Source organism: Ovis canadensis, chromosome 6 (assembly GCF_042477335.2).
Source record: "Ovis canadensis isolate MfBH-ARS-UI-01 breed Bighorn chromosome 6, ARS-UI_OviCan_v2, whole genome shotgun sequence".
Taxonomy (NCBI): domain Eukaryota; kingdom Metazoa; phylum Chordata; class Mammalia; order Artiodactyla; family Bovidae; genus Ovis; species Ovis canadensis.
Window position 1 is genome coordinate 113,839,927 of NC_091250.1, and position 22,228 is coordinate 113,862,154.

Consider the following 22,228-nt stretch of genomic DNA (forward strand, 5'->3'; position numbering starts at 1 on the left):
GTCGCTCAGTCATGTCTGACTCTTTGTGACCCCATGGAGTATACAGTCCATGGAATTCTCCAGGCCAGAATACTGGAGTGGGTAGCCTTTCCCTTCTCCAGGGGATTTTCCCAACCCAGGGATCGTACCCAGGTCTCCTGCGTTGTAGGCGAATTCTTTACCAGCTGAGCCACCAGGGAAGCCTTATACATACTACTAAACTGTAACAACCCTTTAGGTGCCTGGTAGACTAAAAATACTTACATGTTTGTAGAATCCTGGGTTCATTACAGCATTTTTTTTCATATTGTAGAATTGTGAAATTGTCTATAAGTGGATTATAACTGAAGTTAAAGAATTTATCATTGCTGTTCTCGAATTACTTTTAAAGCCTGAAATTTTTCAGTGGGCAGGTTTGGGCGATACGCATTAGCTTTATTTATTTATTTTTTGGCGATGCTGTGTGGCACTGCAGGATCCTAGTTCCTTGATCAGGGGTTGAACTCGTGCCCCCTTGCAGTGTAAGCAGAGTCTTGACTGGGTCGCCAGGGAAGTCCCACTACCCGCTTTAAAAAATTTGTTTTTAGAACATTCTTACTTGGTACCATTTTGTTTTTCAAGGCCAAACTTGGCAGTTACTCCAGGTGCCTCTTGATTTCCTACTTTTGTATTCCAGTCCCCAGTGATGAATAGGACATCTCTTTTTGGTGTTAATTCTAGAAGGTCTTCTGGATCTTCATAGAACCGATCAACTTCAGCTTCTTGAGCATCAGCGGTTGGGGCATAGACTTGAATTACTGTGCTGTTTAATGACTTGCCTTAGAAATGAACTGAGGTCATTCTGTCATTTTTGAGGTTGCACTCGAGTACTGCATTTTGAACTCTTACTGATTATGAGGGCTACTCTGTTTATTCTATGGGATTCTGGCCCACAGTAGTAGATATAATGGTCATCTGAATTAAATTTGCCTGTTCCCGTCCAGTTTTAGTTCACTGATTTCTAGGATGTCAGGATTTGTTCTTACCATCTCCTGCTTGACCACGTCCAGTTTACCTTGATTCATGGACCTAACATTCCACGTTCCCATGCAGTACTGTTCTTTGCAGCATCGGATTTTACTTCCATCACCACATCACGGCTGAGCGTCATTTCCGCTTTGGCCCAGACGCTACATTCTTTCTGGGGCTGTTAGTAGTTCTCCTCTGCTGTTCCCCGGTAGCATATTGAACACCTTCCAACCTGGGGGACTCATCTTTCGGTGTCCTATCTTTTTGTCTTTTACACAGTTCATGAGGTTCTCGTGGCAGGTATAATGGAGTGGTTTGCCACTCTCCCCTTCTCCATTCCATCCTCCTCCTCCATCTTACCTGAAAAACCCATGTGCGGGTCAGGAAGCAAGTTAGAACCCCATATGGAGCAGCTGGTGGTTCAAGATCGAGAAAAGTGTACGACAGCGCTGTCAGCTGTCACCCTGTTTGTAACCTATACGCTGAGCACATCATGAGAAATGCCAGGCTGGAATCAAGATAGGCGGGAGAAACATCAACAACCTCAGGTATGCGGATGATACCACTCTAATGGCAGAAAGCGAAGAGGAACTAAAGAGCCTCTTGATGAGAGTGAAGGAAAGAGTGAAAGAGCCAGCTTAAAATTAAATATTAGTTAAAAATCTGAGACCGTGGTATCTGGCCCCATTACTTTATGCAAATAGAAGGGGAAAAGGTGGACGTAATGACAGATTTCCTCTTCCTGGGCTCTGAAATCTTTGCAGATGGTGACTACAGCCATGAAATCAGAAGATGATTGCTTCTTGGCAGGAAAGCTATGACAGACCTAGATAGTGTGTTGAGACCATACTCTGCCGACAAAGGTCCGTATAGTCGAGGCTATGGTCTTCCCACTGGGCATGTATGGTTCTGAGACCTGGACCCTAAAAGAGGCAGAATGCCACAGAATTGAGGCCTTCTAGATGTGGTGCTAGAGAAGACTCCTGCAAGTCTCTTGGACCTCAAGGAGATCAAACCAGCCAAGGGAAATCAACCCTGAATACTTGTTGTAAGGACTGATTCTGAAGCTCAAGCTCTAGTATTTTGGTCATCTGATACAGTCAACTCTTTGGAAAAGTCCCTGATGCCGGGAAAGATTGAGGGCAGAAGGAGAAGAGAGCATCAGAGGATGAGGTTGCTGGTTGGCATCACCAATGCAATGGACATGAACTTGGGCAAACTTCAGAAGATGGTGAGGGACAGGGAGGCCTGACTGCAAGGAGATCCAACCAGTCCATTCTGAAGGAGATCAGCCCTGGGATTTCTTTGGAGGGAATGATGCTGAAGCTGAAACTCCAGTACTTTGGCCACCTCATGCGAAGAGTTGACTCATTGGAAAAGACTCTGATGCTGGGAGGGATTGAGGGCAGGAGGAGAAGGGGACGACAGGATGAGATGGCTGGATGGCATCACTGACTCGATGGACGTGAGTCTGAGTGAACTCCGGGAGTTGGTGATGGACAGGGAGGCCTGGTGTGCTGCGATTCATGGGGTCGCAAAGAGTCGGACACGACTGAGCAACTGAACTGAACTGAACTGAACTGAAGGATGTTGAAAGAAAGGGTAAAATCTTCACAGTTTAGTTATTTGCCCCATGTAATTTTATGTTATACAGTAACACTCACACTAAAATAGACTGTTCAGCCTGCTAACCTCCCAATTCCAGTTACCCTGAGTTCTAACTTCATTGTCTACCTTTGTGTGCTTAGTCAGTGCAGAGGGGAGTTTTGCGTATAGAGGAAAGAGGCAGATTGGATGCTCAGAAATTCTAAAGTCGATTCTAATTTCTGAAGCTTCTCCTAAGCAGGATCGCTTGAAATCTGGACCTTTTATTTCTGTGAGTTCTCCGAGGAAAAGGTCTGTACAGGAATGTCTGGTGGCACTTCCCTGATGGTTCAGTGGTTGGGACTCTGTGCTTCCACTGCAGAGGGTCCGGGTTTGATCCCTGGTCTGGGAACTAAGACCCCACATGCCGAGCAGCCAAAAAGTAAATAAAAATAAATATAATGAGAAACGTGTGGCACTCAGTAAATCCTCAGTAGATGCTGAAGGAATGAATTGGTTATCTTTGTGATTTGTTCTCTGGGGACTTCTCTGCTATCATTTGTCACTAAATTGGGGTAAAGGTGATCTTGCTGTGTTAAAATGTTTGTGCTGGAGTATATAATTAGTGGTAAGGAACTGGGTGTTTTCATCTATCTAATTACCTCTAGTGACCACAGTGACTGCTTGGTGTTATCATCGCCATTTAGCACATGAGAAAGTAGGCTCAAAGAGGATAAGTTACTCAAACACTGTTAGTGAAAGAAAGAGGTAGAACCCTGGTTTGGCATACTGCCCGGGGTCTGTACCTGCTCTCAGGATTAACAGGCTCTTGATGAATTGTTCTTGGTACCAATAAAGCTGGATATAGGAAATTCGATTTTGTGGAGCCCAAGGAGTATAGCACTGTATGTGTTTAAAAAGCCTTTGAGGACTTCCAACTCTGAGTGGCCCTGAATCTGACCAAAACTTTTCCCTGGGGAGTATTTTCAGTTGCTCAGAAGTTGGGGAATAATGGAGGCAGGATGCTGGAGGAGAAGGACCGGATGAGAAAGGTGTAGCATGAGGGATCAGAGTTGGTTTGTTTTTTTCAATTGTAACACATTTAAAATAAGCAAGGATAAAGACTAGTGCAATAACTGTGCACCCACTACAAAGCTAACTAAAGTTTCATATGATGTTTATTTCAGATCTTAAAGAAAGAAATCATTACAGCTATACTTGAAGCCCTTGGTACATCCCACTTTGTATTGGTTTTATTCATATGTTGGAGTTTCTGTTCATATTAATAAATACAAAATTTTAGTACATTCATTGTTAACTGCTAAGTAATGTTATAGAGTGTGAATATGCGCTTATATTCTCTAGCTAATGATGGTTTAGGACGTTTCCATTAATTTGCAGCCTCCCCAGTGTGACCGTAAGCACTTTTTTTGCTTTCCTCTCTGCACATGTGTGTCTGCCTAGGAGAGGAAGAGCTCTGTGTGTGCACCTTCCTTCTGCCACATCTCAGATGGCACTCTCTCAAGGAAGGGCTGGTTTACAGTCCTGCCATGGTGCATGCGTGCAGGAGAGATGCTAAGCCAGAGAAAGGAAGGCATGAGGAGGAACATCCTGGGAAAACTTGACTATTTAAAGAAAATCAGAAATATATGGGAAAGGGTAAAGATTGCCTGCCAATGCAGGAAACACGAGTTCAGTCCCTGGGTCGGGAAGATCCCCTGGAGAAGGAGATGGCTACCCACTCCAGTGTTCTTGCCTGGAGAATTCCATGGACAGAGGAGCCTGGCAGGCTACAGTCCATGGGGTCGCAGAGTTGGATATGCCTGAGTGACTAACACTTTCCCTGGCAGTCTAGCGGTTAGGACTCTGCCTTCCAGTGCAGGGGGTGCAGATTTGGTCCCTGGATGGGGAACCAAGATCCCACATGCCACAGGGTGTGGCCAAAAAAACCCCAACACAGCATTGTAAATCAACTATACATCAATAAAAGGTTTTTGTTTTTTTTTTTTAAGAAATATATCAGTACATCTCTTGCAGAAAAAAAAGCTATTAATCTTAGCTTATTTTCCTTCTTTAAGATCAAGAATGAGTTTTTATTGAGCTTAAACAAAGCTTTTATGTCAAATATGCTGAAAATTTTGCCTGATCACACTGTTTGTATGCTTCAGAATCTGCTGAGTGCTATCGGAATGCCACATGAGAACAAACGAAACTGAATGACTTCTTTGTTTTTACTGGGGCAGGTGAAATTTGAATAACATAGTATGAAGAGTCCTACCATTTTAAAAAAGAAAAAACCCGTAATAATTTTCTTGTGTTGTGTATTTTCATTTAGGAGTGCAATTTAAGTTGAACTTAGAATTGAGTCTTCTGAAATTAAAAACAAAAATCTGGTTATGGAGCCAAGCTTTTGTTCCAGTCAGAAAAATTCTATACCCACCAAAAAAAAAAACCAAAAAAAAAAAACCCACATGGTTTTGTTCATAACAATCTGTTAACTATGTCCTAATCATATCATCCCTTGTTAGCAGGAAATGAAAAGTCTGCTAGCTTCCTTTTTTTGTTTTTCAATTGAAGAATCACAAACTTATAATATTAAATCAGTTTCAGGTGTACAACATAGTAATATTTCTGTACATTACAAAATGATCACCATGATTAGTTTCCATCTGTCACCATACAAAGTTATTACATTAATATTGACTGTATTTCCTATGCTGTTCAGTACTTCCTTATTTATTTTATAACTGGAAGTTTGTATCTCTTAATTCTCTCCATCTTTGTTGCCCATCCTCCACCCCCTCCCCTTCAACCAGCATCTTTCTTCTCTTTTTGCCCTTGTTCACTCTTGTAGTAGTATTACTAGTTAAAATCTCACAATCCAGAAGTAATAAGGAGGAAGTGGGAAGGGAGGGAGAGGACACAGATAGTGCTTTTCAGCACCACGCTGGGTGGCGGGCTGGTACTAGCTAGCACTAATCTGCAGAAGCCAGGCATTCTGTCGGGCACAATGACCCTGTAATAGCACGTGCTGGCGCTTCATGAATTGGAGCCCATTCTTATTTTACGGTAAGTGAGTCTGTTTTGCAGGGACGAGAACTGCTTTTCTTCAGGGCTTCTGCACATTCCCAGGTGATGCAGAAACATTTGAAAACCCCCGGCTTCTGTCAGGTGACCCTACCGGAGCCTTTTCCTACCCACACCATTCTCTCTGTGTGGAATCCTCCTCTCGTCCTCTCCGAATTAGGCCTATCTTCTTTTGGTGGTTCTCAGACTTCTTATTCTCAAGAGTTCTTTGTATACTTAACATTTACTGAGGACCCAACTTCCCTGGTGGTCCAGTGGTTAGGAGTCCACCTTCCAGTGCAGGGGACGTGAGTTCAAGCCCTGATTGGGGAGCTGTGATCCCGTATGGCTCAGGGAAAGCCCAAGACCCACAACCGAGACCCAACACAGCCAAATAAAAATAATAATTTCTTTTTTTAATTACTGAGGCCCCAAAGAGCTTTTATGTGGGTTATACTGATCAACAGTTACCATGTTAGCAGTTGAAACAGAAATTTAAAAATACTGATTCATTTTAAACGATAAGCCCCTTTACTTTGTTAACATTAATAAACAGTATATGTGTGTGTGCACTGTTGTGTCCGACTCTGTGTGACACTGTGGACCATAGCCTGCCAGGCTCCTGTGTCCATGGACTTGTCCAGGCAAGAGTACCAGAGTGGGTCGCCACGCCCTCCTCCAGGGGATCTTCCCAACCCAGGGATCGATCCCACATCTCTTACACCTCCTGGCAGGTGGATTCTTTACCACTAGTGCCACCTGGGAAGCCCCAATAAATAATACATTTTTATGAAAAATATTCCCGTTCTTTTGGAAAATGTGGCTAGAAGACTGTTTTAGACAGTGTTTTGCATTTTATAAACTGGCTAGGAAGATGGCTGGATTCTCGTCTACATTGGGTCTCTTGTAGCATCACTCATTGGTAAAGTGGAAAAGGCAAATGATCTTAGTGTTTTTATGAGAATAGTTTGACCTCGTGGAGCCCCCTAAAAGGGTTCCCAGACCCCCAGGACTGAATCTCGCTTTGAGGATCATTGCTTTAGATCACAGTTCTGGGGTCACTTCTCCAGCAAAGCCTTCCCTGACCTCCCTCACAGGTCAGACTTTCCTGTTTTATGCCTTAATATTACCCCTCTCGTTTGTACTGTTTATTAAAGTACCACCTTTAATGTTCTGTTTCTGCCACTTGGCTCCTTGAGATTCGGGATCCTGTGTGGGTTTTGCTCACAATTATATCCTCAGCCCTTATGCAAGGGCCTGCCCTTGTGCTGGACATTCAGGACATGTTTGAATAAATAAATGAGTAAATCAGTTTAAATAAGCAGACTTCTTGGGTTCAACTTGATTATAGACTTTCCCTTGAAATGTAAGGCCTTGTCTGAATTGTCTACCTGGTGTCTGCATTCACGGCATCTGTTCATTTCCTTTTTTTTCCAGGCTGATCCTTGCTAAAACTATTGCAGGGCCATCACGCTCTGGGTCTGCCAAGCATTCTGTTCATGCTCTGTCTCACTCATTGCACCGCATTATAGTTCCCCCACCCCCCTCACTAATTTTTCAAAAGTAGTATTTTTTTTTCTTTTATATCTATTTATTTCCTTGGCTGCACTGGGTCTTGGTTGCTCCATGTGGACTCTAGTTCCTGGAATCAAAACCGGGCCCCGTGCATCGAGAGCATGGTGTTTTAGCCACTAGACCACCAGAGAAGTCTCTTTATTTAAAAAATTCTCTAAAGAAAGATGATCATGAGATTATCATTATTTTTATTTTGTTTCTGTATTTTCCAAAATTTCTGTGAACAGACCTGTATTAATTCTCAGATGAGAAAAGAGGGTTATTACACCTGGAGGTAATGTATCACAGTGTAGCTGAGGAAGGTTCATGACCCCATCTGTGGCCATTTGCATACTCCTCACTCCAGCGTAACCGCCAATTTAGTACCTGTTTTAGATATTTCCCTTTTTTGTCACTTCATTATAAATGGACTCATGCCGAATATGGTTATGTATCATGTTTCTCTTACTTGGCATGATGTTTCTGAGGTTCATCCATGCAGTAGCATGCATCAGTATTCTGTTTTATGAATTTCCTGTTTACCTATTTGCCAGTTGATTGATGGCCATTTGGATTGTTTCCACTTTTTCACTACTATGACTCATTTCCTGGTGACTTGAATACTAAAGAATCTTCCTGCGATGCAGGAGACCCAGGTTTCATCCCTGAGTCGGGAAGATTCCCTGCAGAAGGGAATGGCTACCCACTCCAGTATTCTTGCCTGGAGAATGCCATGGACAGAGGAGCCTGGTGGCTGCAGTCCATGGGGTCACAAACAGTCGGACACGCCTGAGTGACTGACACTTCCACTTTTTCATGACACATTCACATCCAATTCTTGTGAACAGTTTTCATTTCTCTTGGGATGGAACATTGAATGGAATCATTGGGTCATATCATAAGCTGTTGAACTTTTAAAGAAACTGCCAGATTCCTTTATAGAGTGACTGCATCGTTTTATCCCCCCCCCCCACCACGCCCCCACCCCAACTAGATTCTTGAGAAAGTTATTGAGAAAAAGGGATTGTGACTTGTTTATCTTTTCAGTCCCCTTCTCCATGGCCCACTAGCCTGTCTTAGCGTATGCGTGCATGCTAAGTCACTTCAGTTGTGTCCAACTCTGTGTGACCCTATGGACTGTAGCCTGCCAGGCTCCTCTGTCCATGGGGTTCTCTAGGCAAGAATACTGGAGTAGGTTGCCATGCCCTCCTCCAGGAGATCCTCCCTACCCAGGGATTGAACTCATGTCTCCTGCATTGACAGACAGGTTCTTCACCACTAGCGCCACTTGGGAAGCCCCACTTAGCGTATCGTTGACACTTAATTTTTATTGAATGTGTCACATTGGGTTTGAAAAGACACACATGCTACAATTACAAGTAAATATAAAAATTTTGACCTAAGAGAAATCATGTTCCCAGTGCGTGGGTTACTTACCGGTTCTTTATTTCTCGATTGTTTTCCACCTCAGAATGTATAGGGTGGATGGTGTGGAGGAGTGGAAAGAAAGTCCAAGAGGGAGGGGATATATGTACGCATACGCATATGACTGATTCACTTTGTTGTGCAGAAGACACTAACATAACATTGTAAAGCAAGTATACCCCAATTAAAAAAAAAAAACAACATACATAGGCTATTCTGTAGGTATTCTGATTTCCAAACAGGAATTATGGTGATCAGGTATTTTTAAAGGGTTTGTTATACGTGGACATCTTTCTGTCAGCAGATATTTGTTTTGTCCAGGTCCCAGGCACCGCAGTGTAAACTGGGTAGTCTTGATCCCTGCCCTCGAGGACGTGTGGTCTCGCCATCTGGTTTAGGAGTCAGCTGACTTTTTCTGTAAAGGACTACATACTGAATGCTGAGATTTGAAGGCCATATGGTCTTGGTTGCAAGTATTCGCCTTCGCATTGTGGCCCCAAAGTGGCCTCAGACACCCAGTAAACTGGTGAGTGTGGCCGTATTCCAGTACACCTTCGTTTACAAAAACGAGAGGAGATGGAATTTGGCACATGGGCTGCAGGTGCTGACTCTTGATCTAGTTCATCTGTTTCTCTAACCCTTCTGCCCAGAGCAGCAATTTTCATATTTTCAATGAAACTTTCAGTGTCTTATTTGCTAGACTTAGGTGAGGTGAGATTGTTGAAGAACTTGATCTCATACAAGCAACTAAAAGCTAACGCTTGTTTTTTTTTCTTTTGCACTTTTATCTAGGACATTTTATTTCCTTACGTGAAAGAAAATGTTGAAGAGTATCTGCAGACACATTGGGAAGAAGAGGAGTGCCAACAGGATGTCAGTCTTTTGAGGAAACAGGTTGGGACGTTTCTGTTCCCTTGCTTCTACATTCCCAAGGGTGTTAGAGCCGCGGATGCCTGAAGGCTTAGAATATGCTCTGGGCTTATTTTAAAATAAGCGCTCTAGATTCACAGAGCGTGGAAGTTGCCGTGACTTGTCTGCTTAGGAATCCACATAATTAAACGGCCAGATCGTGGCAGTTCATTGTCTCCACAGTCGCCTCTTTCTGGAGCTGTTTCAGTTGCATACACATATCACGTATTTATAAAACTAAGTCATTTCTGGGTGGCATGCCGAAGGGTCTTGTGCCATTTTATCACATTTTCCACGAATGTCTCCTGGTGACCACACTTCATCACCTCGTTCTCCACTGCCTCCTCCCCATGGCATAGGGCCCTGCTGCCCGGCCACAGAACTCCTGGGCCCACACCTCTCACCCCAGCTCACTCTCAGCCCAGTTGTCTTTTTTTAATTAAACATTTTAAAATCTATTATTTATTTTATTTTTTGGCTGCACTGGGTCTTCACTGCTGTACAGGCTTTTCTCTAGTTGCAGTGAGCAGGGGCTACTCTCTAGCTGTGGTGCGAGAGCTGCTCATTGCAGTGGCAACTTCTCTTGTTGCAGAGCAGGGGCTTTACGGTGCGTGGGCTTCAGTCGCCGCACCTCCTGGGCTCTGGAGCCACAGGCTTGATAGTTGTGGCTTACAGGCTTAGTTACTCCCTGGCATGTGAGCTCCTCCTGGACCAGGGATCAAACCCGTGCCTCCTGTATTGGCAGGCGGATTCTTTACCACTGAGCCACCGGGGATGCCCGTCCGCCCAGTCTCTATACCTGCCTTCCGTTCACATGCTCTGTTCTGCTCTGACTCCTACCACTGTGCTCTGTGGAACTCTTCTTCTGTTGTTTTTCTTATTAAAACTACTTCACTGGCAAAGGTCTTACATACTGTGCAGAGCAAACTCTCTGGCAATTCTTTTTGGACTTAATTTTCTACATGGGACAATGTGGGAGGCTGTGTAAGTTCTTTCATATTAGGAGTTTGGATTGAAGAGAATCACACACTTTGGGGCATGGGGCGTTTGGGTTTGTTAAATTTTCCACATAACTCAGGGTTAGTCTGAAACATTCCCCTCTTCACCTTTTTTGGTGTCTCAGCGCTTCTTGTGGAAACATGTATTCCCCCATTGTAGTACATGAATCATTGCATCTTTAGGGGTTGGGCGTACACATTGTCACAGGCTCAATAGCTATTAGGGTTTGCAAGATGTGGGCTGATTGCAGGAGATTGTATGTAAACCAACCCCAGGCATCGAGTCACTAGTTTCTTTTCATTGAATTCTAGGCATAAACTTAAGATTTTCTTGATTTCTTCCGTAGTTAGTTATAGTGCAGAGAAAATGATCAGATTTAACTGAAGCCCTGGTTTGGTCCTAGTAGGTTTGATCCTAGTAAGTGAATCAACAAACCAGGTCTTATAATTATAACATTTTATCATTTTGTGCTCTTTGTTCTCACATGCAACATGCCTCTCAGTTTAAGTTTCAGCTTTAGTGATACAGGAAAGCTGTTGTAAACTTATTAATTATAATCCACTGTTTTTTAGGAATCATTCATTTCAGTCCCAAAGCCTAGGATTCTTTAATTTGTGATGGTGCTCGAGCTCATGGTAGCTGGGGAAAGTTGGTCTGCTAGTTTTCAGGTATCGTGTAAGGGATCTCGTCACAGATTTCGTGTTGTTGATGACTTTTAAAGGCTGAAGAGGACTCCCACCTGGATGGGGCTGTCCCGATCCCAGCAGCCTCTGGTAGCGGGGCGGACGACCCGCGGTGGATGATCCAGGCCGTGGTGGATAACGTGTACTGGCAGATGTCCCTGGACCGGAAGACCACGGCGCTGAAGCAGCTGCAGGGCCACATGTGGAGGGCGGCGTTCAAGGCTGGGCACATGAAGGCAGAGTGCGTAGCTCCTCAAGAGACTCTCAACACTTCCTCTACCCCCTAAAGCGAGTGCACTTTCCACTAGTTTTCTCTCTCAGTGCAAGTTGCGTGACTTGCAAAGTAGCTAAAAAATCAGCATTCTTTTTGCTCCAACGAGTGAGTGTTGTTTTTTTTTTTTTCCCCAAAGCTGGGATAAATTTAGTTCACCCAGCTAAATTGCCCGGGCCTATATCTGGCTTGGTGTGGTGGTTGGAAACTTTTAACCCCAGGCTTAGAAAATGGCGACTCCCTTGAGCTCAGTCATACCCGATCCTTGGGGTATGAGTGACAGCGCCGTTGGGTGCTTCCCGGGACTGTGAGGATGACCTGCTTCTGCTCTGTTGGAGAAGCGAGATGCTGTGAAATGATGCACCTGCCACCGCGAGGTTCCTCAGTCGGCAGTGCCACTTTTCCACAGACCCTGGGGTCAGAGCACTCCTGCCGGAGGAGCCTCGTGAGTCCTGAACTGCTAAGAGAGTCTTAGTAAGTCACATCTATTAGGATTTTAGGGCATTGCCTGATGTAAAGCCTACGATCCAAGACGGTTACTAGCTGCTTATATTTCTTTTTTCTGTCGATTGAGATGCCATTCCTTTAGGTGCTTTACAAGGTGGCTACCACCTTTTAAGGATGCTTGAGAATTTCAGGATAGGCCAGTGATGTGGAAGTCAACATCAGTCAGTTCACACTGTAAAACACCCAGAGGAGTGGAGCCAGGAGACCATGTCACAGGAGTCAGCCCTGCCTTCTCGCAGAGTTAGTTCCTTAATTATAAAACCAAGAGCTTGAAATAAATCAGCTTAGACTTCAAAGCCCTGCTCTGGAGCAATATCAGTCTGTAGATTCAACATAGAATAGTCCTGCCTCTGAGTGAAAAGTAACATACGAAGTAACTCACAATTATGGGAACTGGTTTTGAATGAAATCGTTGATCCCTTTCCTTCAGTTTGTGTAATATATTGAGTTGTGTTTCATACAGCAGACGACTTCTCTGACATTTTCCAGGTGATCCTTTATAACAGACTGGTTACACCTCCCAAGTTTCTTGTGCTTCTCTCTTCACCCATTTCCTCTGATGTTCCCTCCCTGAACAGAACAGGGAATTGGTGAACAGGTTAGTGTCAGGACCCAGAAAACCAGACGCAACGCTTTGCTGATTAGCAAATGTGAGGCGGTACATGTCTCTTAACTGATTTGTTCCATAATTTTTTCCTGTAGAGTAAAACTTGAAGTTTTCTTAGTTCTCAAGAAATGTAGTTCTGTTTTCTAGCTAATCGAAGACAAATAGCTTTGAGTCCTCCAATTTTTTTTTTTTTTTTTAGTTGTTGGACTACAGATCTTTCTAAAAGTATTTCTGTGCTTTCTTAAGGCACACTGGACATAACCTTTTCTAGTCATGAACTAATCAAAGATTACACAGCAGTACAATATTACTCTTTTTTGCTTTTTTGAATTCCTTAGGACTTCAGACACTTGCTTTCTTATTTTCTCTCTCTGTCCATAATCACTTTTTACTGTCACTAGGGTGACTGTGTGTCAAAAACTCTTCCTCTTTCCACTGAAACTGCTTCTAATCTGTGACTGTGGCACTCCGGGGACATGCTCATGACATCTGCAGGAGCTCACACAGCCTCGTGGAGTGCTTTCCCTGGTGTCCATTTGTACACAAATAGAGAAACTCGTGGCAACTGTGTGACTGGTTTTCATCCGGCTGGAATAACCTCTTGCTGCACTTCACCTCCGTGTTCTTCCCTCTAGGTTCTTTGAAGACGTGGTTCCAGCTGTCAGGAAGTGGCGAGAGGCTGGAATGAAGGTGTATGTCTATTCTTCAGGGAGTGTGGAGGCGCAGAAACTATTATTCGGGCATTCTACAGAGGGGGACATTCTTGAGGTAGTTGGCCCGATTACTTTGTTTTTTGGACACCGTCAAAGCATAAAAGAGTGACTGTGAGTGCTACAGTTAGAAACTAAGTCAGCATTAGGTAATTGCCTTTACATATGCTGTACAAGTTGGAAAAAGTGGAAAAAATGGGGAATACATTATGGAAGGGTGAGCTGTAGCCATGGTCCCAGGCTTTGTACCACTTTGTAAGAAGTTCTTACACTTAGCTGCCTGTAAGGAACCTGGGAAGTTTGTTAAGGATGTAGAGCCCTGGGCTCCCCTTCGTGGCACATCTTCACTCGGAAGGTCTGGGGTGAGGGTCATGCGTGTGCATTTAAAAATATCCACCCCACGTGATTCTGGTGACTAGTATTAAAACTAGCTATATGTATCCACATATGTATATAGATCGACCTATCTAGCTATATATCCATCCACATACACATTTATTTATTGCAGCTAGATAAGACCTCTGAGTTAGCTTATAAACCAGCTATCTTGTCATTATTAGAAAATTGTCAGCCCAGAGGAAGGGAAACCAATGGCTTTTGGTTGTTGAAGGTGTCAGGTAAGATGTATGATCAGTTCAGTTCAGTCGCTCAGTCGTGTCCAACTCTTTGCGACCCCATGAATCACAGCACGCCAGGCCTCCCTGTCCATCACCAGCTCCCAGAGTTCACTCAGACTCATGTCCATTGAGTCATTGATGCCATCCAGCCATCTCATCCTCTGTCATCCCCTTCTCCTCCTGCCCCCAATCCCTCCCAGCATCAGAGTCTTTTCCAGTGAGTCAGCTCTTCGTATGAGGTGGTCGAAGTACTGGAGTTTCAGCTTCAGCGTCATTCCTTCCAAAGAAATCCCAGGGCTGATCTCCTTCAGAATGGACTGGTTGGATCTCCTTTGTGGTGGTGGTGTAGTCGCTAAGTCATGTCCAGCTCTGGTGACCCCGTGTTGGGTAGCTCGCCAGACGACTCTGTCCGTGGGATTTCCAGGAAAGAAATACTGGAGTGGGTTGCCATTTCTTTCTCCAGGGGATCTTCCTGACCCTGGGTCTCAGAAAAGGGCACACAGATTCTTGAGTGCCTGAGAGGACACGGTGGTTTCATTTGTTTCCAGTACTTTGGAGACAGATTTTATTTTAGCAGAATCCTCATTCTTCTCGAAGAAAACTGGCCATGTTATTGCACAAAATAATTTAAGGCCACCTATGAACGCTTCTTGTACCTGAGAAAGGCCTGGCTACCTTTTCTTTCCCACTGTCTCTGCGCCCCCTGGTGGACGGGATGGTCATTACGAAAGGGAAAGAAATGCTGAGTAACTGAATACAGGCCAAACTTAATGTTACACAATGATTTACTCAGCTAGCTATTTTTTTTAAAATAAATATTTATTGACCCTTTACCATATGCAGAGAAAGATTTGGCTTTGGAGATTGTCACAGTCTCATTTTACCTTCCTTCTTTTCATCTTAGTTCTAAATCAAATATTAAATGCTTTCATTGATAAAACCCTTTCATTGTTTGGTAACTAGTCTCCTCTGAATACAGATTTAAGCTTCTTTTCTGCTATCTCTGATAAAACAATCAGGTCATAGGAGACAGGACATAATAATTACCTACTAGGTTCAGTAATGAATATTCTCCACTTGCTCATTGTGAGACAGACTTGAGAAAGAAAATATACAAAACCATTCTTAACTTGAAAAATCATAATATTAATACACCTTAATTTCTCTGAGTGATTGTTTTTAGTTTGAGGGTTTTTAGTTAGGCTTATCTTTAGTTTGGGTAAAGTTCTGAAAATATTCAAGAGATCGCATTATATAATGTGTGTGTGCTCAGTCGTATCCAGCTCTTTGTGACCCCGTGGACTGTAGCCCACCAGGCTTTTCTGTCCATGGGATTTCCCAGGCAAGAATACTGGAGCAGGTTGCCATTTCCTCCTCCAGGGGATCTTTCTGACCCAGGGACCAAACCTGCAGTTACTTCATTGGCAGGTGGATTCTTTGCCAGTGAGCTACCTGGGAAGCCTGCCACTATTACTGCTCAAAAATGCTAGATAAAATACTGGGTTGGATATAATTTCAAAATGTCTTAGAAAATCAAAGTTTCTTGGAAGTAAGATAACAGCTTACTAATAATTATGGCAGGTTAGAGAAATCCGTTCATGCTGGCATCAAAAGGACAATGTGGAGAACCTTTTCATCAGAGGTGAAACCCAGTCCATAGGTTGTTGGAGTGCATATAGTATTATAATGGTAGAAAGTAGGGCATATATCGGAGAAGGCAATGGCACCCCACTCCAGTACTCTTGCCTGGAAAATCCCATGGACGGAGGAGCCTGAAAGGCTGCAGTCCATGGGGTTGCTGAGGGTCAGACATGACTGAGTGACTTCACTTTCACTTTTCACTTTCATGCATTGGGGAAGGAAATGGCAACCCACTCCAGTGTTCTTGCCTGGAGAATCCCAGGGACGGGGGAGCCTGGTGGGCTGCCGTCTCTGGGGTCGCACAGAGTTGGACACGACTGAAGCGACTTAGCAGCAGCAGCAGCAGGACATATATATGTAAAAGACTTTGGATATAAAATTGAAAATGAAAGAAAGCTGAAAAGATTACAGAATGATCTTACATACATTGAATCAGTAGTTTTCTTCTTCCAGATGTTTATTTCTGTAAAACCTTGCGTTATTTTTCATAGCCTCCACAGAGTTCTCTAGGAAGTAGGCCTACAGGGAATATTTCTTGAGTGGAGGAAGTGACTATGATTGTTGAGTATTTCAAAGAAAAGGGATGAGAACCAGAGGGGCTGGGTTGCACATGTGCTCATAGCATCTTTGTTTCTCCTCCTGTGTGTTCAGCTTGTGGATGGTCACTTTGATACCAAGATTGGACACAAAGTGGAGAGTGAGAGTTACCGAAAGATCGCCAGCAGCATTGGCTGTTCAACCAACAACATCTTGTTTCTGACGGATGTTTCCCGAGGTGAGTAATCTGACTTCTTGCATTGTACACTCCAGGTTGGGAGCTGAGCCTGGCACTGGAAACCCTTTGCCTTCATAAAGAAGGTTTCCATGGGGAGCCATGAGAAATGAGACAGGTCTCTAAAGGAAGCAGTGCAAGTAGATGCTTACAGACAAGACTTGCCCGGTGGTGATCTTGGTAGGAGATGTAATGTAAACGGTCACTGACCTGTGTCAAGTCCCACGTGGACAGTGACGACTCAGCTTGGTTGAGAATCTGGGTTGCTGGTCAAGAGGACTGTGCTTGAGGCAGGGGTGCTTGGGAACTGTGCTTGGAAACTCGGGGTGCATGGAAGGCAGCGCCTCTGCTGCTGAGTGAATGCATCTGAGGAGGGGAGTGTGGAGCACTGTTTCTCTGGGAGGTGACAGTCCTTTCACAGAAGGTGGGAACATAGAAGAGACAGCTCTGCCCCATTTACTCTTAGTGCTTAGAGTGAAAGTTGGCGAGTCGCTCAGTCGTGTCCAACTCTTTGCGACCCCATGGACTGACTGTAGCCTGCCGGGCTCCTCTCTATCCATGGGGATTCTTCAGGCAAGAATATTGGAGTGGCTTGCCATTCCCTTCTCTAGAGGATTTTCCCGATCCACGGATCAAGCCCAGATCTCTTGCATTGTAGGCAGATTTTTCACCATCTGAGCCATGAGGGAAGCCTGTCACTGTTTAATTAATGCACTCTGTTGCTCTGTTTCCCACCGGTTGAGAAACTACCGGGGATTCTTATTACAGCAGATCTGAATTCCAGAGAGCGTGTTTCGGATTCTTGCCCTGTCTGCCCGTCTCTGGCCGCAGGCCTGAGTCCTGTCTCTACTCCTCCCCCATTTGCACGTGGATTTTACGTCCGCGTGCAGTGCTGCCACTCTTGCCAGTTTCCCTTCCTTGAAATTTCCTCACACTCTGTGCAGAGGAGTCATTTGTTAAATTGCAGGTCCTAATTCAGTAGTTGCACATCGAGGACCTGAGTCATTGCATTTTAAACAAGCTTCTAGGTGATTGCCACACTGCTGGTCCGGGGACCACTCAGAGCAGTAGTGCTCTGGAGCAGGAGTTGATAGTAGTGTTCTGTAAAGGGCCAGACAGTAAATATTTTAGGCTTTGCAGGCCATGCCACTACTCAACTCTGGTCTTCGAAGTGCAGAAGCAGCCATAGGCAGTACAGAAGTGAGTGGGCCTGGCTGTTTCCAGTAAAACTATTTACGGTACCAAGTGGTAGGCCATCATTTGCTGACCTTCGTTCTAGAGCATAGACCATAGAGTCTGACACACGATTTCAAACGGTAGCTCTGCCTCTGGCTAGCTCTCAGTTTTCGTATCTGTAGAATGGGGATGGGCATATAGTGCTAATTACCTAAGGGCTGTTGGAAGGATTAAGACGGGAACGGAAGCTCCATGAAGACAAGACCTTCGTTTTGTTCCTGTTTCTGGTCTTAGCATAGTACCTGGCATATAGTAGCTGCTAATTTAATGTAAGGTATTAGCTATTATCTTTCAGATAGAAACAAAAGGAGGAGGGGATTGTAACCCAAGACATGTTGGAGATAGTAGCCCCCGCAATGTGTAGCTTACTTGGTTTCATTTGACTAGTCCTGTTTGTTTGTTTGTTTGTTTGGGTCTTTGTTGCTTGACTTGGGCTTCCTCTAGTGGCGGCGAGTGGGGGCTATTCTAGTTACTTGCGCGGGCTTCTCACTGCAGGGGCTTCTCGTTGCAGAGCACCAGCTCTAGAGTGTACAGGCTCAGTAGCCGTGGCATACAGGCTTAGCTGCCCTGCGCCATGTGGAATCTTCCTGGATCAGGGATCAAATCCATGGCCCCTGCATTGACAGGCAGATTCTTGACCACTGGACCACCAGGGAAGTTCTGACTAGTCCTGTTTTTATTTCTACCCATCCATGCTATGGGCGTCCTTGGTGGGTCAGATGGTAGAGAATCTGCCTGCAATGTGAGAGACCTGGGTTCAGTCCCTGGTTGGGGAAGATCCCCTGGAAGAGGGCATGGCGACCCACTGCAGTGTTCTTGCCTGGAGAATCCCCATGGACAAAGGAGCCTGGTGGGCTGTGGTGTTGGAAGGAGTCGGATATGACTGAGTGACTAAGCATATCCATGCTGTCACTAATCTTAAAGCACTCATAGTCCACTGAGAAGAGAGACAGCAGGTAGTACGTGTCTGGTCAGATTATCCTGTGCATGCGTAGTCGCTTCAGTCATGTCCGACTTTTGGCGACCCTACGGACTGTAGCCCTCCAGACTCCTCTGTCCATCGGATTCTCCAGGCAAGAATAGTGGAGTGAGCTGCCGTTTCCTGCTCCAGGGGATCTTCCCAACCCAGGGATCGGACCCACGTCTCTAATGTCTCCAGCATTGGCAGGTGGGTTCTTTACCACTAGCGCCACTTGAGATGTCCCTCATATTGTCCTGATGGAACTAAATACAAGGAGCACCTAGGATGCTCTAATACAGATGGTGGTGGCTCTAGAAGATAGAATACTTGAGCTGAATTTCAAAGAGAAGGAATCTGCCAGGCAAAAATGGTGGGCAGTCTAGCCAGGGGTTAGGACATCTTTGGGCTCCAGGTATAAGTAGGTATTTTAGCCTGATTAGATCCTGGGGTTCCATTTGTCCCATATCTGTTTAACTGGAATTATTCCTGACAGCCTGCCCTCTGGGAAACAGCTCAGGTCTCTGGAGGACTGATGGGAGGGAACAGAAGAAAGCTGTCGGCAGGACATGGCTCTGTCTTTGTGTGTTCATAAGCACTTAATAAAGCTCAGAAGTCTAAGAGACACCATCCTCCTGGTCTGTCAGTGCAGTTACGTATTTGAAAAAAATGTTTTATGGAAAAATTTAGAGCTATTTAAAACAATAATTCCACCCCCATGTGCCTATTTTTTTTTTCCCAAGATTATTTAGTTATTTGGCTGTGTTGGGACTTAGTTGCAGCATGTGGGATCTAGCTCCCTGGCCAGGGATCGAGCCCTGGTCCCCTGCACTGGGCACTCAGAGGCTTAGCCACTGGACCGCCAGGGAAGTCCCCGTGTGCCTGTTTTTTAGCTTCAACAATTACAGAATTTGGACCAGATTTCTTTCTTTTTTTAATAATTTTTTTTTTTTTTTTGAGACGAACGCTTTTTTTTTTTTAAGTAAGTCTTTGTTGAATTTCTTAACTATATTGCTTCAGTTTTATTGTGTTGGTGTTTTTGGCCACAAGGCATGTGAGATCTTAGCTTCCTGACCGAGGATCGAACCCCCTCCACTGGAAGGCAAAGTCTTAACCCCTGGACCATTAGGGAAGTCCCAAGACTTGTTTCTTGCATTCCCCCCTCCCTCTGATCGCTTTGAAGCAAATCCCAAGCATCCTATCCTGCTGTTTCCGACACGCATTTTGCTTCTCGCAGAGGCCGGCGCTGCTGAGGAGGCGGACGTGCATGTAGCTGTGGTGGTAAGACCAGGCAACGCAGGGCTGACTGATGATGAGAAGACCCACTTCAGCCTCATCACCTCCTTCAGTGAGCTGTGCCTGCCCTCCTCAGCCTAGAGGAGGAACCCCGAGGGAGACCAGACTGTCTGCACAGCGTCGTCCCTGTCGTCTGGTTTCATTCTAATGGTGAAAGGCGTCTGCTTAAAAAATACAGATAAACACACACGGAGGGTTTGTTAAGTGTGTGCATGTTCAAATTTCCTTCCACAAGCACATAGTGGAAAAAAGAATCTCAGTTCAGTGAAAAGGAGACTTATTTTAAAGATGCTCTATATGTAGACATTGTTTGGGACCACAACTCTAACCCTTATGCAGGGCGACGTATAGTTGAGAGAAGAAGTTATGACTGAACAGGTCAAATGTGTTAATGTTTATTAAGTCATGGATCAAAATAGATTGGTTTGAGTGGTTTCTCAGAAGGCTTGTTATTTTGAAACTAGAAGTATTTCGAAGACATTCCTAATAATAATCTACTTCCCCTTTTAAATTGTGAGTTTAAGATTACAACAACCTAATTTGAAACTATTAATCTCTCTGTTTACAAATGACAAAGCTATTTGTTATTTGTTTCTGCTCCAGAAGAGAGCAGAGTTGGGAAAGAAAATGCATGTGAGTCTTGATTAACCAAGTGTTTATTACTTAAGAAACTTGCTGATCACTGTGGTACCCATAGCAAGCATTTGTCTTACCAGTGGAAAAGATGCACTAATGTAACAGCTAAAATAGAAATGTGCTTCCTAAGGTTTAACCAAACAGCCCTAATCCTGCCCGTTGTTACAGATTTCAGAGATGCCCAGCTAACTACTTCTTAGCACAGTTTGAGAACAGATGTTAATTCCTGTTTACTCTTAAAAAATAAATGGTTTACTGAAATTTGTCCAAAAGACCTAGAGCCCTGATATCTAATATGAAATGGATACAAGAAATGTAAATTTTATAACAGCTTTATTTATCCTGGTTCAGCCTAATGGGATGTCATGTCAGTTTCATGTGATTAATAAAAGCATTTTCTTCTTCACTCAATTTTATGGAAGCTTGCTTACTGCCAGAAGCAGAAAAGTAGCTGAAGAGAGACTGGATAAATAAGAATTTTAGTTTAGCTTTTGCTTTCATTTTGAGTGTGTGTTTGTGATATGGGTGTTTATGCGTGTATGCATTTTAATGGAATGCCAGTAGAAAATCATTGACTATTATTTTATATATATATATATATATATATATATATACATATATATATATATATATATATATGTAACCTTGCTGCTGCTGCTGCTAAGTCGCTTCAGTCATGTCCAGCTCTGTGCGACCTCATAGACAGCAGCCCACCAGCCTCCCCCATCCCTGGGATTCTCCAGGCAAGAACACTGGAGTGGGTTGCCATTTCCTTCTCCAGTGCATGAAAGTGAAAAGTGGAAGTGAAGTCACTCAGTTGTGTCCAACTCCTAGCGACCCCATGGACTGCAGCCCACCAGGCTCCTCCGTCCATGGGATTTTCCAGGCAAGAGTACTGGAGTGGGGTGCCATTGCCTTCTCCAATATGTAACCTTAGTAGTTATTATTTCATTTGGATAGTAAACATTCAAGAAATAAGTGGATTTCTTAAGATTTTTGAGAATCTTATGTTTGAGGTATATAAGATAATGCTTGAAGGAGGCAACTGTTCTCCTAATAAATCAAGAAAAATGATTCTGGAGTAATACTTTTAGTAGGCTTGCAAATAGGAGAGGACAGGGAACATAAAAGGTTTTATGTCAATAGTTTCTATGTTGTAGTAGCTAGTTAAGAAATCTAAGGACTGTGAAGATATTGTTCAGTCGCTCAGTCATGTCCAACTCTGTGACCCCCTGAACTGCAGCACGCCAGGCTTCCCTGTCCTTCACCATCTCCTGGACTACGCTCAAACTTGTGTCCATTGAGTCAGTAATGCCATCCAACTATCTCATCCTCTGTCGTCCCCTTCTCCTCTTGCCTTCAGTCTTTCCCAGCATCAGGGTCTTTGCAAGATATGTGAAGATATAGAAGAGTTACTACTATAAGTAAATCTTAGAAATGGGAGTAATTTGTGTTAGTAAAGCCACAAATGGTAATTAAAGGATGAACTTCATACAGATTCTGAAAAAGCTTATGAGAAGACAAAAGAAAGGGGATCTCTTAATGAGAGTAGAGAAACAACTGGAAAAGTAGGGGAGGAATGAGAGAAAATTATACACCAGGGACTAGATTAGAAAGAAATGAAAAGGAGAATGCTCAGTTTCTAGCCAGTGGAGAATTAAGCTGGAGAGTGGCTTAGTCCCTCTAGGCTGCTTTAGCAAAGTCACAGAGACTAGGTAGCTTCGAAACAGCAAAACTAGTTTTCACAGTTCTGAAGGCTGGGAAGTCCAA

The 22,228-nt window shown here is 44.0% G+C and overlaps 1 protein-coding gene across 6 annotated transcripts in view; it reads left to right on the plus strand.

Annotated features, from left to right (window-relative positions):
- Positions 1 to 20,869, plus strand: part of ENOPH1 (enolase-phosphatase 1) — a 37,200-nt gene extending 16,331 nt beyond the window's left edge. For 4 of the 6 annotated variants that reach the window (XM_069594552.1, XM_069594551.1, XM_069594548.1 and 1 more), the window contains exons 2-6: positions 9,409 to 9,510; positions 11,246 to 11,448; positions 13,228 to 13,360; positions 16,212 to 16,335; positions 19,764 to 20,869. In XM_069594552.1, coding sequence (XP_069450653.1) covers positions 11,324 to 11,448; positions 13,228 to 13,360; positions 16,212 to 16,335; positions 19,764 to 19,903 — 522 coding nt within the window. In that variant the 5' untranslated portion in view covers positions 9,409 to 9,510; positions 11,246 to 11,323 and the 3' untranslated portion in view covers positions 19,904 to 20,869. Of the gene's footprint in view, positions 1 to 5,517; positions 5,641 to 8,937; positions 9,143 to 9,408; positions 9,511 to 11,245; positions 11,449 to 13,227; positions 13,361 to 16,211; positions 16,336 to 19,763 lie in introns of those variants that run through there. The other 2 variants (XM_069594550.1, XM_069594549.1) reach the window with 2 other exon arrangements.
- The last annotated feature ends 1,359 nt before the right edge of the window (positions 20,870 to 22,228 follow it).